At 33.4% G+C, this 17,713-nt stretch overlaps 1 protein-coding gene across 1 annotated transcript in view; it reads left to right on the top strand.

Moving 5' to 3' along the window:
* Positions 1-16,959, top strand: part of LOC137240736 (uncharacterized) — a 52,721-nt gene extending 35,762 nt beyond the window's left edge. Inside the window, exon 4 of the mRNA XM_067767370.1 lies at positions 16,345-16,959. Coding sequence (XP_067623471.1) covers positions 16,345-16,598 — 254 coding nt within the window. The 3' untranslated portion in view covers positions 16,599-16,959. The remainder of the gene's footprint in view (positions 1-16,344) is intronic.
* Positions 16,960-17,713: the final 754 nt, after the last annotated feature.

Raw genomic sequence — 17,713 nt, forward strand, 5'->3', positions numbered from 1 at the left:
GTACTTCCAGCTTTGATGTTACCCTTGCTTCCTGTGCTTCTAACAGCGAAGACATTTGCCACCTGCAATGATAAGCGCTCCTCTTGTTCTTCCATCTTGGATGTTATACGAGTATCCTGCGATTCTAGTTGGGATGCCATATATGTCTTCTGTTCTTCCAGTTGAGATGACATTTGCTACGACATTGATGCTACTGTCGATGTCTGTGCAGATATTGCAGCCAATATCATGTTCAAGTCTGTGCTGGTAACTGTCTGCGATGTTTCGTTTTTCTCTTCAATTTTTGTTGTTGATTCTTCCACATCAGGATAAAAGACATACTCGTCCACATTAATTCCTTCCAACTCTATTACCTCTCGTAGTTGTGCTTGAAGTTCGATCTTATTGCCGGTTGTATTCAATCTACGGTTCTTCAACTCCTTTTTCAGTTGCTGGATCCTTAATTCACTTAACTTCGTCATGTCATTGTTGTGCTCTGCAACTCTGGAATTTATTCAACAATTCCTCTTCTTACACTAATTGTAACGAATTAAGGAGAATTCCGCTTAAATGCAACCTTCTACTAACGTTCCTATCGCTAAACTGTTGAATAAATAACTCCAAAATTCAACTATGCAAAATGGTCTTTATTAGACTACTTTGAAAGTACAATAACAATTATACTTCGCAACCAATAGCGTGCTCAAATCAAACTGACTGCCCATGCCTCAGCTGGTGCTGCTCTTATACTCTTCGGTTTCCACGTTCGCATACTTCTAGGCGTTTCTCCTTCTAGAATTTACTACTTGTTTACCAGTTATAAACTCACCAGCTATAAACTACAGATGTACGTTTATAGCTTCTCATATGCGCGTGTATATGTGATACATCGACCGATGATTGCACACTTTTGTGAGTATCTCAGATATATGCATGTGTTTGTGCATATCTCTCCGCTCCTTGTATTTACATTTGTGTAGACATATTGATTGATTTGTTTATGTAGATACAAGTGACTGCTTAGTATCGGCTTAGAGATGATAGTATGCCTTAGTGTTGTTAATATTCGTCACAATACATAAAATAAATACAGTTTAAAAAAACTAAAAAACATGCAAATATGCTGCCGTTTTAGTATCTACAATTCACTTAGATATTTAATGCTGAAAGCATCGTGGCACAGAGGTTGGTGTCGCCGCTATTAAGCACAACTCGTTTTGTAGCGAGTTATTTAACCAATGCCGCGAGTCTTCAATTGCCGCTAAATGGGTCGAACTCGTCTTTGCGCGCCTACAAACAATCTTACATACAAGTGAAGCTAAGATAACAGGATAACACATATACAGCATTTTGATACTTTTAGATAACAAATCGGTACTTCTTCGCATTAAATCGATTTTTTTCGATGAAAATCATTAAGTTTTCGAAAACGAGTCGATATTTTTCCTATGAAGAATCGATAACTTTACGATATTTTCACCTTAACAAATCGATATCCAAACGATATTATTCCATAACACATCCTCTAAATTTTGAAAACAAATTGATATTTTTTCGATGACAAATCGATAGTAAGCCGATAACACATCGATAGCTCACCGATAATGTACCGACAACCCTTCATTGTTACTGATAAGAAGCCGAGAAAACCGCGATAACAAATAAATAATATGTCGATAACAAGTCGATAATAATAACAGTCCTACAATTTTTCATATTCATAAATGAATTTTTCTGAGCCCTGCAAAATACATAGTTAAAAAATAGTTCCGAAATAGTCGATAACATAAGCTCCTAATTATTTTGAAATCGCTCCGGAATGATCGCAAGATGATTACATAAATAACTTAAAATACTATTGAAACAGTCCTGAATGGATCCCGAACTCATCCCGAAATAGTGCTTAAAACAATCCCGAAGGGATCCCAAAATAGTACTGAAATGAATCCAACATTAATACAAAAAAGTTTTGATATTATCCCAAAATTATTCCCGAACAGTCCAGAAATTATCTAAAATTGGTCTTGGTTTTTCTGGTTTAAATTTTGAGGAATAAAAATTATTTGAAGACCCTTATAATAACCCAATAGTAACTTTACATTATCTTAATTCTAACATAGTAGACGAGTGATTAACCATTCGCAACAGTTTTAAAAACTCTTAGGTAGTAAATCACACAAGACAAATCAGTTTTAGTGAGAAAACCTTTCAAAAAAAAAAATAATAGTAATAAGTCACTGAGAATGACCGAAAAAATTTCAATTTAGTCTCACTGAGAAACCTCTTTTTGTTGTTGGTGTTACTTACCGAAGGCTTTGGGGAGCGTTATCGATGTGATGGTCCTTTGCCGGATACAGATCCGGTACGCTCCGGTAACATAGCACCATTAAGGTGATAGCCCGACCATCTCGGGAACGATTTGTATGGCCACATTAAACCTTCAGGCCATCCCTCCCTCCCCACCACCAAGTTCCATGAGGAGCTTGTGGTCGCCAAAGCCTCGTCTGTTAGTGAAACGGGATTCGCCGCTCGAAGGTTAGGTTGACAATTGGGTTGAAGAAGCTATATATTTCGCTACACAACCCCTTGAATCCCAGCTCTTTTTGTTCTTGGCTATCGGTAGTTATCCGTGATAAACCGAAGTGCTTTTTCTGGTTAATACTATGTTCAAACAGAAAAATAAATTGAGGCTATTTCGATTTAACTTGAGTGGTGTTCATACAACTCTATTTAGCTTACACAATAGTAATTTGATAGCTGGGTGGCTCATCTCTACAGTAAGAACATATCTTTGTTGAGACTGTCAAAATGTGCGTGTTGGTATTAGGTGCATGGAATGAAATGAAAACATAAAACTTTGAAATGTATGTGTGTTGTAAGAATATGTGTTCAATGTTTTGGCTTCATTTTGATTTTGCCATCTTCTTTTGACAATCCCTACTCCAGTGAAATGAAAGACATAAAATCAGCTGATGAGATGAGCCAACCATATAGTTCAGCCATGCGAAACTGACTTTTAATATACTCAATAAACACACTTTACAATGTTGCATTTGCAGTTTGAAGCAATTTATTACGCAATTTTTTTTAAATTGGCAATTTATTATTACAATTTATTATATGACAAATTGCGTAATAAATTGCCCAAATAGTATAAATTGCCAATTTTGTGTGTGTTTGAACCTAGTATAACTTTTAAATGCAATCTCTAATATTTAGCAGAATACGTTTATAAGTATGTTGCTTGTATAGTTCGCGCATACTCTTTTGAGTATTTCTATTGTAGTGTTACTTGGAATGCACCTCACTTGGAATGCATTGAATGATACAAAATATGCACAAACTTATTGACTACACAAGTAGTCATATTTTACTGACCCAAATAATCACTTGAACTCAGCATGAGTTATTTTACATTTGTCAACCCGTCACATTGACCGACATATATGCCCATTAGTCATATTGACTATAGAACCCCATACCTTTACATATATATATATATATATGTATATATATATGTGTGTAAAATGCATCAAATCTTGTCATATTCAAAATTTACATTATTTATTTAACATAGTGCTACGCTGCAAAAAGAAAATAAATATTTCAGTTTGTATATCGCATTAAAATTTTATTGCTTTTTTTACAAATGTGAAAATTTGGCGGCGCACAGTCCAGTATGAAATGCTAAAAGCATAGCATCATCATCCAAAAAGATTGATAAACATATACATATATTTCTTTATAATACTTATATATGTAACAAAACAGATGTTAGATGTAACAAATGTATATGCATATGTGTAGACTTAAATATTTACAATTGTACTTATGTATAAAGATTTGGCAAGATCAGTCATAACAATTTTCTTTAAATTGCTAAACAAGCAAATAAATTTAACAGAATTTGTCATATATATGTAACTAAAGCGAAACAAATTATTGAAATGTCACTATTCAATAATATTTGTTGTATGATGGACCACTTTACGATAAAACAGATCAAAACAAACATAAATACTCGTCACAAAAGACAAAAAAAGAAGATAAGTAAATGAAAACCGCCAATCGGCCGCCAAAATAATTTTTTTGATGGATTTTGTTCTCGTATAACTTTTTCTTTCTTCATTATTTTTATTCTTCTCTCTCTCTTTTTGTATAATTTCGAGATAAATATAGACTTCCATATATCAAAATCATCAGGATCGAAAAAAATTTGATTGAGTCATGTCCGTCCGTCCGTCCGTCCGTTAACACGATAACTTGAGTAAATTTTTGAGTTATCTTGATGAAATTTGGTATGTAGGTTCCTGAGTACTCATCTCAGATAGCTATTTAAAATGAACAATATCGGACTATAACCACGCCCACTTTTTCGATATCGGAAATTTCGAAAAACCAAAGAAGTGCGATAATTCATTACCAAAAACGGATAAAGCTATGAGACTTGGTAGGTGAGTTGAACTTATGACGCAGAATAGAAAATTAGTAAAATGTTGGACAATGGGCGTGGTACCGCCCACTTTTATAAGAAGGTAATTTAAAACTTTTGCAAGCTGTAATTTGGCAGTTGTTGAAGATATCATGATGAAATTTGGCAGGAACGTTACTCCTATCACTATATGTATGCTTAATAAAAATTAGCAAAATCGGAGAAAGACCACGCCCACTTCTAAAAAAAAATTTTTTTTAAAGTCAAATTTTAACAAAAAATTGAATATCTTTACAGTATATAAGTAAATTATGTCAACATTCAACTCCAGTAATGACATCGTGCAACAAATTGCAAAATTAACAGAAATTTTCAAAAAGGGCTTGGCTCCGGCCTTTTTCATTTAATTTGTCTAGGATACTTTTAATGCCATAAGTCGAACAAACATTTACCAATCCTTGTGAAATTTGGTAGGGGCTTAGATTCTGCGACGATAACTTATTTCTGTGCAAAAGGGCAAAATCGGTTGCAGCCACGCCCAGTTTTTATACACAGTCGACCGTCTGTCCTTCCGCTCGGCCGTTAACACGATAACTTGAGCAAAAATCGATATATCTTTACTAAACTCAGTTCACGTACTTATCTGAACTCACTTGGTATTGGTGTAAAAAATGGCCGAAATCCAACTATGACCACGCCCACATTTTCGATATCGAAAATTACGAAAAATGAAAAAAATGCCATAATTATATACCAAATACGAAAAAAGGGATGAAACATGGTAATTTGATTGGTTTATTGACGCAAAATATAATTTTAGAAAAAAAACTTTGTAAAATGGGTGTGACACTTACCATATTAAGTAGAATAAAATGAAAAAACTCAGCAGGCTGAAATAAAAAACCCTTGAAATCTTGGCAGGAGTACTGTTCGTGGTATTATATATATAAATATATTAGCGGTATCCAACAGATGATGTTCTGGGTCACCACGGTCAACATTTTGGTCGATATCTGGAAAACGCCTTCACATATACAACTACCACCACTCCCGTACACCGTCCACCACTCGTACAAACACATTCAAGAGTCACCCCTGGTTCACCTTTATGGCGATATCTCGAAAAGGCGTCCACCTATAGAACTAAGCCCCACGCCCTTTTGAAATACTCATTAACACCTTTCGTTTGATACCCATATTGTACAAACGCATTCTAGAGTCACCCCTGGTCCACCTTTATGCCGATATCTCGAAATGGCGACCACCTATACAACTACAACCACTCCCTTTTAAAACCCTCATTAATACCTTTAATTTGATACCCATATCGTACAAACACATTCTAGAGTCACCCCTGGTCCACCTTTATGGCGATATCTCGAAAAGGCGGCCACCTATACAACTACCCCCACTCCCTTTTAAAACCCTCATTAATACCTTTAATTTGATACCCATATCGTACAAACACATTCTAGAGTCACCCCTGGTCCACCTTTATGGCGATATCTCGAAAAGGCGTCACCCTATAGAACTAAGCCCCACACCCTTTTGAAAAACTCATTAACACCTTTCGTTTGATACCCATATTGTACAAACGCATTCTAGAGTCACCCCTGGTCCACCTTTATGCCGATATCTCGAAATGGCGACCACCTATACAACTACAACCACTCCCTTTTAAAACCCTCATTAATACCTTTAATTTGATACCCATATCGTACAAACACATTCTAGAGTCACCTCTGGTCCACCTTTATGGCGATATCTCGAAAAGGCGTCCACCTATAGAACTAAGCCCCACGCCCTTTTGAAATACTCATTAACACCTTTCGTTTGATACCCATATTGTACAAACGCATCCTAGAGTCACCCCTGGTCCACCTTTATGGCGATATCTCGAAAAGGCGGCCACCTATACAACTACCCCCACTCCCTTTTAAAACCCTCATTAATACCTTTAATTTGGTACCCATATCGTACAAACATATTCTAGAGTCACCCCTGGTCCATTTTTATGGCGATATCTCGAAAACGCATCCACCTATAGAACTAAGCCCCACGCCCTTTTGAAATACTCATTAACACCTTTCGTTTAATACCCATATTGTGCAAACGCATTCTAGAGTCACCCCTGGCCCACCTTTATGGCGATATCTCGAAACGGCGTCCACCTATGGAACTAAGGATCACTCCCTTTTAAAATACTCATTAACACCTTTCATTTGATATCCATATCGTACAAACAAATTCTAGAGTCAATCCTCATCCACCTTTATGGCGATATCCCTAAATGGCGTCCACCTATGGAACTATGGCCCACTCCCTCATAAAATACTCTTTAATACCTTTCATTTGATACACATGTCATACAAACACATTCCAGGGTTACCCTCGGTTCATTTTCCTACATGGTTATTTTCCCTTAAGTTGTCACCAAAGCTCTCAACTGAGTATGTAATGTTCGGTTACACCCGAACTTAACTTTCCTTACTTGTTTCTCTTATTTTTATTTATTTCTCTCTAAATTTTATTTTCAGCTTCTTTAATGTTTTTGTTTTGCTTTGCTCTCCTTTTTTGTTATTATATATGGGTATTCCATCCCATTTCGACCAATTTTGAACCCGACCCATTTAGAATTGGCTGAAAGTTTTCCTTCTTTTTCTAGCTTATAAAAGACGTTTTTCAGAATTTTTTCAAATTTTTTCATCCAACTCAAAAAAAGTTATGAATTTAAAAAAAATACCGTTTTTATTTTCAAAATGCTATAACTTTTTCAAAAATTGACCGTTTGGGATCTTTTTTTTTTAAATTTGTTTTTTAAATGTACTTTTCGGAAAAAATACAAAAAAATTTTTAGCTTTTTTTTCAATTAAATAAAAAAAAAAATAATAATAATAATCGGCCCACTCCGGGATTAGTGGGGATGATTGCAGGATTGATTGAAGTTTTTCATGAGAAAAAAAAATGGCGAAATTCGAAAAATCTCGAAAAACTGAAAAATTACTTTAAACTAACTAAAACTTTAAACATTTTTTTGTATTTTTTCCGAAAAGTACATTTAAAAACAAATTAAAAAAAAAAAAGATCCCAAACGGTCAATTTTTGAAAAAGTTATAGCATTTTGAAAACAAAAACGGTGTTTTTTTTTAAATTCATAACTTTTTTTGAGTTGGATAAAAAAATTTGAAAAAATTCTGATAAACGTCTTTCGTAAGCTAGAAAAAGAAGAAAAACTTTCAGCCAATTCTAAAGGGGTCGGGTTCAAAATTGGTCGAAATGGGATGGAATACCCCGTATATATTTTTTATTTCAGCTTTCTCTTTTTATCATTATTCTAAATCTAGATTTTCACTTCTTCGATTTTGTTATTGTTTTTTGTTTTTCTTTTCATTTTTTTTTTTTTCATTTTTTTCAAATCTTGTTTTTTTCTATTTTTCTATTTAAGTTTTTCTACGCAGATTTCCTATTTTCACTCTAAATTTGTTTCTGTCTAAATTTTTTATACATGTATTATTTTCTAATTTAATTTTAGCTTTTTTTGAAAAGAAAATTTCCATTTTCTTGAACAAAAAATTGTACATGTTATCTTTCCCAGTTAATCTTCATATATTCCTCTATTTTTTTTTTTAATTTTCGGTTTGTTAATTTTTTAAGTGTTACCTAATTATTTCTGATTGTTGTTGTTGTTGTTGTTAATGCTGTTGTAGCAATGAAGACACTCTCCGAAGGTTTTGGGGAGAACTTCCGATGTAGATGGTTCTTTGCTCGATCAGGAACGTTCCAGTAACAAACAACATTAAGGTACAAGCCCGTCCATCTCGGGAACGATTTAATATGACCTCATTGAAACTTATAGTTTTTTTCTTTGTCATATTGTTTTTTCTGGCTTTTGATTTCATTCATTCTTTTCTTCCTTTTATATTCTATGTTTTATTTTTAATTGTTGCTTTAATATTTTATTATTTACATTTTGATTTTATTTTTACCATTTTTGTTTCTTTGTATTTATATTTTGTTGCTTCTTTTAAATGTCTTTCTTACTTCTTTTACTACTGGGCTTTTCATTATTTTTTAACGTTTTGATTTAAGCTTTCATTTTTCTTATCCATTTCTTTTCCCTTTCCCATTTCAATTAAGCTTTATTTCTTATTTCACTTTTTGATTATTTTTCTTCCTTTTTTGCTTTGTCTTTTTACATTTTTTTTTTATTTAATTTGTTTCCTCTGCAAATTTTCATGTATTTTCCTTTGTTTTTTGTTTAAAATTTTGTCTCCTTTTCTACATTTTTCAAACATTATTTGCCCTTTCTCATGGTTTTGTTTTTGTTTTTCCAATTTTATTTTTGTGTCAACCATTCTATATTTTAGTATTTTCTTTTCTAGCCATTTTTATTTATGTATTTGCGTTTTTCCTTTCTACAACTTTTTATTGATTTCTTAACATTTTCTTTGATTGTTTTAAATTTTTCCCGTTCTCTTTTCTTTCTTCATTCTCCCTTTTTTCTTTTATTTTTATTCCTTTCTATCTAAATTTTATTTTTAGTTTCTTTAATGTTTTCCTTTTCTTCCTTTTTGTTTTCTATTATACTTTTTTATTTTTTATTCGTTTTTTTTTAAATTTTTTAAAATCTTGGTTTTTTTCTTATTATTCGGTAAATTTTTCTATTTGAGTTTTCTCTTTTACTCAAATTTCCTCTTTCCAATTTAAATTTGCTTCTGTTTCAAAATTTTTAAACATGTATCTCTTTCATGTTTGTTTGTTTAATGGTGTGTTGTGTTCAATTTATACTTTTTATTTAAGAATTCATGAGCTTAGCACCGGCTTATGATAATCTCGAATCACACGGTTCGAATGTTGGTGAAACCTTTGGTAACATTACGAAATTGCCTGATGATGATTACGTGGCGGTTTTGGAAATGGTACCATCGCAATATGCCAGTAAATGTTTCTTTCTTTCTTTTCACTTTTCTCTTAGTAATGCATAATAATTGAATATTCAGTTATTATAGGCAGGTGTTAAGCTCGTGATTTCTTAAATAATATGTATTTTTTTCTTTAGTTTTTTCTTAAAAACAATAATCATTTTCTTAAAAAAAATGGTTCACGTTATCTTTGCCAGTTAATCTTAATATATTTTTATTTTAGTTTTCAATTTGTTAATTCTTTAAGTGTTTACTAATTATTTGTTTATTTCTGATTGTTGTTGTTATTGCTGTTGTTGTTGTAGCAATAAAGATACTCGCCGAAGGTTTTGTGGAGTGTTACCCATTTTGATGGTACTTCTCTGGATCCGGAACGCTCCGGTAACAAACACAATTAACTTGTACCTAAAGGGTACGAATTATTTTATCATTATTATTGTCTATACAACGAGCTTTGGCAATTCTCTAAATTTTTTCTTTCCTCTATTCTAATTTCAATTGAAAAAAATGTATCATAACAATAATAATGAAAAAATAATTGTTGTTAGGCCTTCATCTCGATTCGATCGCGCGATCTTACAAATCAGTAGGATGATATAACAACAAAAATTCAAAAGATTTATGCTCAGTAATTTAATGTAAAATCCAACAGATTATCACTCAACAACTGATCGGCAGCTGGAATTTTATTTCAAACTACTAAGCAGACGTTTTTTTCACAACATTCTTTCAACGTATTTTCGGCTCTTCTTTGGCAGTTCTTTTACATCTGAAAGTGTTGATTGTGGCGCTTCAAAATGATCTATCTATGTGCGAGCTATTGTTAAAATTCACAGCTGGGTATAATACATGATGAAATTTATTAAAATTTTTTCTGAGTCATGTCCTTCGCATAATTGATGCACCGGCCGAAATGAATTATTTATTTTCATATGTATGTAAATTCTTTTGATTGAAATGCACTATTTTCTGTCATTTAGTTGTCTGCACTCTGATTTGTTGCTGTCGCTGTTTGCAACTGATGTTTTACTCAATATTTTCTTTTTCTTTCCCTATTTTCTAATTTTACTTATTTGCATATGAAGTTTAAATCTAATGTAGACATAATGTACCAAAGCATCTGTGATTTGTGGCTGCAAAATTTCATTTCATTTCAATTTCTAAGTGGTGTAGGAACACCTACACTTGTGGGAACATTTGTTTGTATGCCGTCAAACACTTGACCACCATACACTTGTCCGCCCCATTGTCACGCCTACATATAGATGTGTGTTTATTTCATCATTTTTATACCAAGCTGTACTTGCACTTTGTTTGGATAACGATTGGTTGTACAGGTATAAAGGAATCGAGATAGATATAGACTTCCATATATCAAAATCATCAGTATCGAAAAAAAATTTGATTGAGCCATGTCCGTCTGTCCGTCCGTCTGTCCGTTAACACGATAACTTGAGTAAAATTGAGATATCTTCACCAAATTTGGTACACGAGCTTATCTGGACCCAGAATACATCGGTATTGAAAATGAGCGAAATCGGATGATAACCACGCCTTTTTATATAAGTATATAACATTTTGGAAAACACAAAAAACCTGATTATTTAGTAAATAATACACCTATAATGTTAATATTTGACGTGTGGACTGATATTGAGACTCTTGATAAAAATTTGAAAAAAAACATTTTTTAAATGGGCGTGGCACCGCCCACTTGTGATAAAATCAATTTTATAAATATTATTAACCATAAATCAAAAATCGTTTAACCTATCGCAACAAAATTGGACAAAGGGGTTGCCTATACTCTAAGGAATATTTTGAAGAAAAATTAACGATATCAGTTAAGGACCACGACCACTTTAATATAAAAGTTTTTTAAAAGGGTCGTGGACGAATCAAATAAGCTATATCTTTGCAAAAAAGTGCTTTATAACAATGGTATTTCATTTCCCAAGTGGATTTATAACAATAAATAGGAAAAACTTCAAATTTTAAAAAATGGGCGTGATTTTTTCTATGTTTCGGGATCCATAACTTGAAGAACATTTAGTTCAGAATAGAACCATATGTATATGTATTATTTATATATATATTTCAATACTGTCTCTGAAAAAACATTTCTTACAGACTAATAACAATGGTGTAGGTTACAAAATAAGGCATACCTACTTAAAATAAGAGAGTAAAATATTCAAAAAAGCTTGTTTTCCCAAGGAAAAATTAAGGGAAATACTCTGAGATAGAATATTAAATTCGCGCATAGATCTTGCAAGAGGAGCATTACTGGCAAATTTAGTTTTGACTTTTTTCCAGTAAAAAGGATGGGTGACGCGAAGATTTCGCCTTGGAATGTTGAAAGTAATCCTTTCCAGAAGATAAGGACAGTCTATGGTACCATGAAAGTCAAAGATAAGATTGACCTACGGGTTTCGAGAGATTGTAGGTCAAGTAGCATAATACGGAATGCATAGGGTGGAATGGGAGTATCAAATTTGAGGGACCGTAAAGCGAAATTAATGAACACCTTTTGAATACGGTCTATTCTTTTTATTGATATCTGGTTATACGGCCTCCAGACAAAAACTGCATATTCAAGGTTTGAGCGAACAAAAGTTATATACAACATTTTAAGGGTATAAGGGTCTGAGAACTTGGTGCAGTTCCGACGAATAAAGCCTAGAACAGAGTAGGCCTTCGCAATGATGAAATCAACATGTTTGTTAAAAGACAGTTTCGGGTCAAAAAAAACTCCTAGGTCCTTTACTTCGACAACATTCTGAAGGACAGTATTAGAAATATGGTAGGACGTACTTCGAAAATGCAAAATTTTAGCAAATGTAATTTTAAGACATTTATTTATGTTTAAAGGTAGACGAGAACGAAGACACCATGAATGAACAGCGTTGATATCTCATTGAAGCTTTGCTTCATCAGAGGCATCTTGGACTTTGGCGAATATTTTGAGGTCATCTGCATAAAGTAAAAAATTTGCGAAGGAAAAGCAGCTACTAATGTCATTGATGAACAGAACAAATAGTAGAGGGCCTAAGACGCTCCCTTGCGGTACCCCAGAAGAGGCAATGAAAGGTTGTGAGAACACACCATCAATGGTAACAACACAACGTCTATCAGTAAGATACGATTTTATCCACTCCAAAAAGCTGGAATGGAAGCCCATAAATGATAGTTTTTTAAGTAGTACTCTTTCAGAAACTTTATCAAAGGCTTTTGAAAGGTCTGTATATACACAGTCAACCTGGAATCCAGCCGAAAAGGCAGTATTGCAGTAGGCGGTGAACACAGCTAAGTTCGAGGCTGTGGACCGCCCTGGTACAAAGCCATGTTGATTATGACAAATAAGCGACTTGGTTGCAAAGAACAATTTGTCTTTTACGATGCACTGAAAAAGTTTTGAAACGGAAGAGAGCTTCGAGATGGGTATATAGTTCCGAGCATCATTCTTTTTACCAGATTTCAAAATCGGAACTATGTGTGCTACTTTCCAATCATTAATGAAAGTACCAGATGAAAGAGATAAATTAAACATTAATTTAAGAGGTTCGATGAGAGCTGGGCATTTCTTTAGCAAAATCGCCGATAAGCCATCAACGTCGATCTCAGACGAGAGCTTCAGTGAAGTCAGGCCCATCTCTATGTCCTCAACAGACAAAACAAGAGAACCAAAATTTAGGTAAGAGCTAAAGTTCGAAGAAAAGTTTGCAGAAGACGAATTCTCATCAGTAGAAAAGTTTGACTTAAAAAAATCAGCAAACAGATTAGCTACCTCATTGGGCCCTTCAGCAGATTTATCGTCGAGAAAAACTGGCGTGGGAATAAAAGAACGAGACCGTTTGGATTTGATAAAAGTCCAGAAATAGTTCGGATTACTTTTAATGCTGCGCTCAGCACAGCGAATATAATTCTTGTATAGAAACTTATCTAACCGGTTAAATTTGCCAGCAAAGTACTTATATTTATTATAAAAATAAATATTCCTTGTTGTCTGAAATTTTTTGTGAAACTTGTTTCTCAGATTTTTAAGCTTTTTTAAATCTTTAGTGTACCACGAAATTTTATGTGACCGTTTCTTTTTAACTCCTATATTTTCTAAACAAAAGTCATGCAATAAATTTTTAAAATTAGAAAAGCAATTATTAACATTTGAATATGACAAAAGAGCAGTCCAATTGACTTCTTGTAATAAATTATTTAGAACAGTAAAATCACAATTATTGTATTGGAAAGCGATCACATCACTAGTATTTTGACTAGTAGAAATGTATTCATAACAATCAATACTTATATTTAAAGGTACATGATGCTTGTCACATTGACTTATAGGCAGCAAGCATTCCGAAATATTGTAATTAATATTATCGCTGACAAAAATGAGATCTAAGATTTTGTTTAGTTTGTTAAAAAACAGATTGATTTGCTTAAGATTAAGACTTAGCATACAATCAATAAGGTATGTCTTGTAACACTATTAAGCACACAAAACAAACAACACGAGCGTTTCAAGTGTACAGCTGGGCATGTAAAGTTCGGTTTCACCCGAACTTAGACTTCCTTACTTGTTCTCTTCTAAAATTTTAAAAATTTCTATAAATAATTTAATTTTTTTTCTGTGTCTATAATTTTCCGCCGCCCTGCTCAAAGATGCACTCTATGGCAGCGCTTAAATTTATGTATATATGTATTTGTTTATACATGCAAAACGTACTAATTTTTCATTCCGTCATGTGTTGGCGCGGTAGAATTCACCTTAAATGTGGGGGTTCACTGCATAAATACGATTATTAATAAAATGTATAATATACATATATAAGAATGTATGTATTATATATGCGGTACTATATAATAACAACTTAATTTGTTAAAATCAAAATGTAATATTTGGCTCATTAAGTATTTAAAAAATATTCAATTTCCATTATTATCAATTTTTTCATAATTTGTTTAATTAATTCTTTTACTACAGTGTTTTTTTCTTCTTATTTTCAATGTCATAATATTTTTGGTTTCATTTATTTTTTTTCCAATTTCAGTCTCATTTCATTTTTCTATTTATGTTTTTTTTTCTTTTTAACTATTTGTTTTAACAATTTTTTCTGATCACTTTTTTTATTTCTATTTTTAACCTTAATTTTGTGTCATTTATTTTATATTTTTATTATATTTCTTTATTATCTTTATTATATTTTCGTTTCTCTTTATTCATTAATACATTTTCTTCTGTTCTGTTTCGCTTTTCATTTTTTAACCTTTTTTACTTTTACTTTGTTTCTTTATTATTTGTTCTTTTCTTTTCTTTTTTCTTTCCGGTTTGGCAAGTACAGCTTCTAGATTCTATGGAAGTTCATGTTCTGGGTAGAAGAGGGACACGTTTCCCAAACGTTGTTCGGGTGTCGGCCGCAAAAGTCGGCCTCCTTATTTTCATAATGATACAGGATATTTTCACTTTGGTCCGCTGCGTATCAGAATCTAGGTTCAAAGGCTCGACGATTCAGTTATATATAGACAACTAGCAATTGTGAGCGCTGTCAATTTTGATGCACTTACAATCCATTACAAGCATTGAGATTACCACAATTAAAGAATGTGGCCAACCTTTTCAGGTGATAGACTAGGTCTTCACACAAAAGACCGAGTCTCCAGTTTCAAAAAGTAGTTCTCCAAAAAATCTTAGGAATGCTGGTTCATGAATTTTATCAACATGCAGCCGCGAGTACACCTCCGTGTAGTCGAAGGAGGCCAGACTGCTATTCGGATTGCCTTACATTTAGTCGAATGCCATCTCAGATAACCTTGCCCAATCTTCCTTCTTTGGAATGGATTGGCAATGTTGGTGGTCTCATTAATAAGAATACAGGTTACTATGGAATAGTCTTGCTCTCACCTACGCTCCAGCTGATGTAAAAGGCATTTCCACTAGTAATTTTGCTTCTCTAAGGGGTGCCTGGTATAGTGTTAACTACTTTGTACTCTTTACTTTAATTTTTAAAATAATTTTTAATTGAGTTTTCATGTTAACTTAAAATTTTTGAATAACTTCAAAAAAAGAAAATTCTAATTAGTATTAAAATATCTAAACTCAAAAATAAACAAAAATAAATTTTTAAAAATAAAATAAATATTTGGTTTATTACCAAACCTGGGGCTTGCTTATCTCACAGCAAGGAATTTCTTACTGTGTTTCAGTATGCCCGGTACTCATCCAAAATGACAGGCTGGTACTACATATCTGTTTTAATGCTTTGAGCGGCACAGTACTTGTATTCGTCTGCGTACTAAGGCCCTACACAAATTGTTAATTTGTGGACAAAGTACTGTAGTAACGCAGTAGTTGCTCCTTCACTTACTACATTTGTTTCTTAACGGGAAGTTAGAAGCTCCTTTTGTCTGGGCATCGGGGGGACCATTTGAACACTCAATAGTTAACCACTGTCTTTTTGGCGTCCTTTTGACATTGTGGTCTGCAGTTCCTACAGGTTTTATTCCAACGCCGAAGGGCGTCAACTTCAAGACAGATGAATCTTCGCTGAGAAGCTTTCCAATGGCGGAAACACACTCGGAGTGTTTGCCAAACCTCTGCCAAGGAACGATTCCGATCAGTACTTTTCCCAAATATGTTCATGTTTTTTTTCCCGGATCTTTTGTTGTGGTAAGCGAGCAGGCAACCTCTACACAAAGGCGGCAGTCTCTCAAGGCTACAGAAAGTATGTGTTTATTCTCCTCGCTCGTCGCGCAATAGGATCGTGTACTTCAGAAGAGATCTCAGGGTAATATTGTGAAGGGAGTAAAGATCATGGACCATATAAGTAATTTATATAATTTTTTTTTCTTTTGGCGATTTAAAAATTGTGAAAGGTATGTTTTGTACATCCCAAAATAGTTCTTCACATGTGCATTTTCCTATAGCACCCTGTATTTAGTTTAAAAAGTTGTTTTTTACACGAATTAACCATGCAGAATATTTTATTAACTTTTATTTTTCCCTGTTTTCAGGTGAGGGTGCTAAAATGATTTTGGAAAAACACTTCGAAGCTGATTGGGCCAATAAACTGAAGATTATCTACGTCGGTGATGACACCACAGATGAGGATGCTATGAAAGTTTTACATGGTTTGGGAAAAACTTTCCGCGTTTCTGAGCTTCCAACACTGAAAACTTATGCTAACTATCAAATCAAGACAGTCGAAGAGGTTGGCTATCTACTGAGAGCCATTCAGGCAATCTATGAAGTTAAGAAGAAGCAATAAATTTTGTGTTGAGCATAAAAAATTCCAAAAAAATATAAAAAAAAAAATAAAAAATAAATGAGGAAATTAATTTTTGTTTAGACACTTTTATTTATAAAAACAAAAACACATTTTTATACTTGTGTATAAGTAAAACACAAAAACAAAAGCACATAAAGCAACAAACTAAAATCACTATATGCAAATGTATGTTTATATTTGCATATCAACAACAACCATATAATGTCTAATGTAATTATAAATATATTTATTTGTCTATCATCTGTATTTAAAATATTTTTTTTCATAAATTTCTGTGTTTTCTAAAACAAAGTATTTGTTAATAAAAAATTATAAACCAACAAAAAAGGAATAATAAAAATTGTTGAGTTTTGATTTTAATAAATTCGTGGTAACAGTCTAGAACAGGGGTCGACTACTAATACGCTACTAAAAATATCGGGAGATGTGTCAAACGACGCGCCTAATAATCCGAAGGCGGAAAATAAAAATTTTAACTCATTCAAAAGATATTAACGAAAAACCGAGAATTACCCGCTGGTCCCTCCGAAACCGGGGGTGGGATCCATAGCAGAACACCTTTCTGTGTTGGCGGCCTTCGGCCGCACTTATATAATATTACCCTGGCCGGTCCACAAATGGGGTGGGATCAAAATTAAATGCGTGCAAAATCCCTTTGTACACACAATTTTTTTCAGTGCACAACAACATGAAAATCGCCAACATCAACTGCAAATATCTCCGGACAGAGATAAAATTGTTCTTTTCCGCCTTCGGGGAATCTCCTTATTGCTATAAGAAGAAGAATAATCAAATTAGTTCTTAGGGTCAGGGACGGATGAATGCCCAAGATGGCATAATGCTTGGTCACTTGTGTTGCCGCAGCCCTGATACTGAAGGCCTCAAGGTTAATGCTGCACCAATAATCGTTTTTGGCTATGTCAGGGGGTTACAGTTTACAAACTTAGAACGTTAAAATAACTGTGGGAGGAGGATGGAGCTGTATTCCTTTATGTCGGCGGGACGAAGAGCTGATGGTAATACTCAACACGAGTGCTTATGAAGGAGAAAGGTGGAGACTGAAGATAAGGGAGGCATTCGTGTGATCTATAGAA

The sequence above is a fragment of the Eurosta solidaginis genome, chromosome 2, assembly GCF_040869045.1.
Source record: "Eurosta solidaginis isolate ZX-2024a chromosome 2, ASM4086904v1, whole genome shotgun sequence".
In the NCBI taxonomy this organism is placed as follows: Eukaryota; Metazoa; Arthropoda; class Insecta; order Diptera; family Tephritidae; genus Eurosta; species Eurosta solidaginis.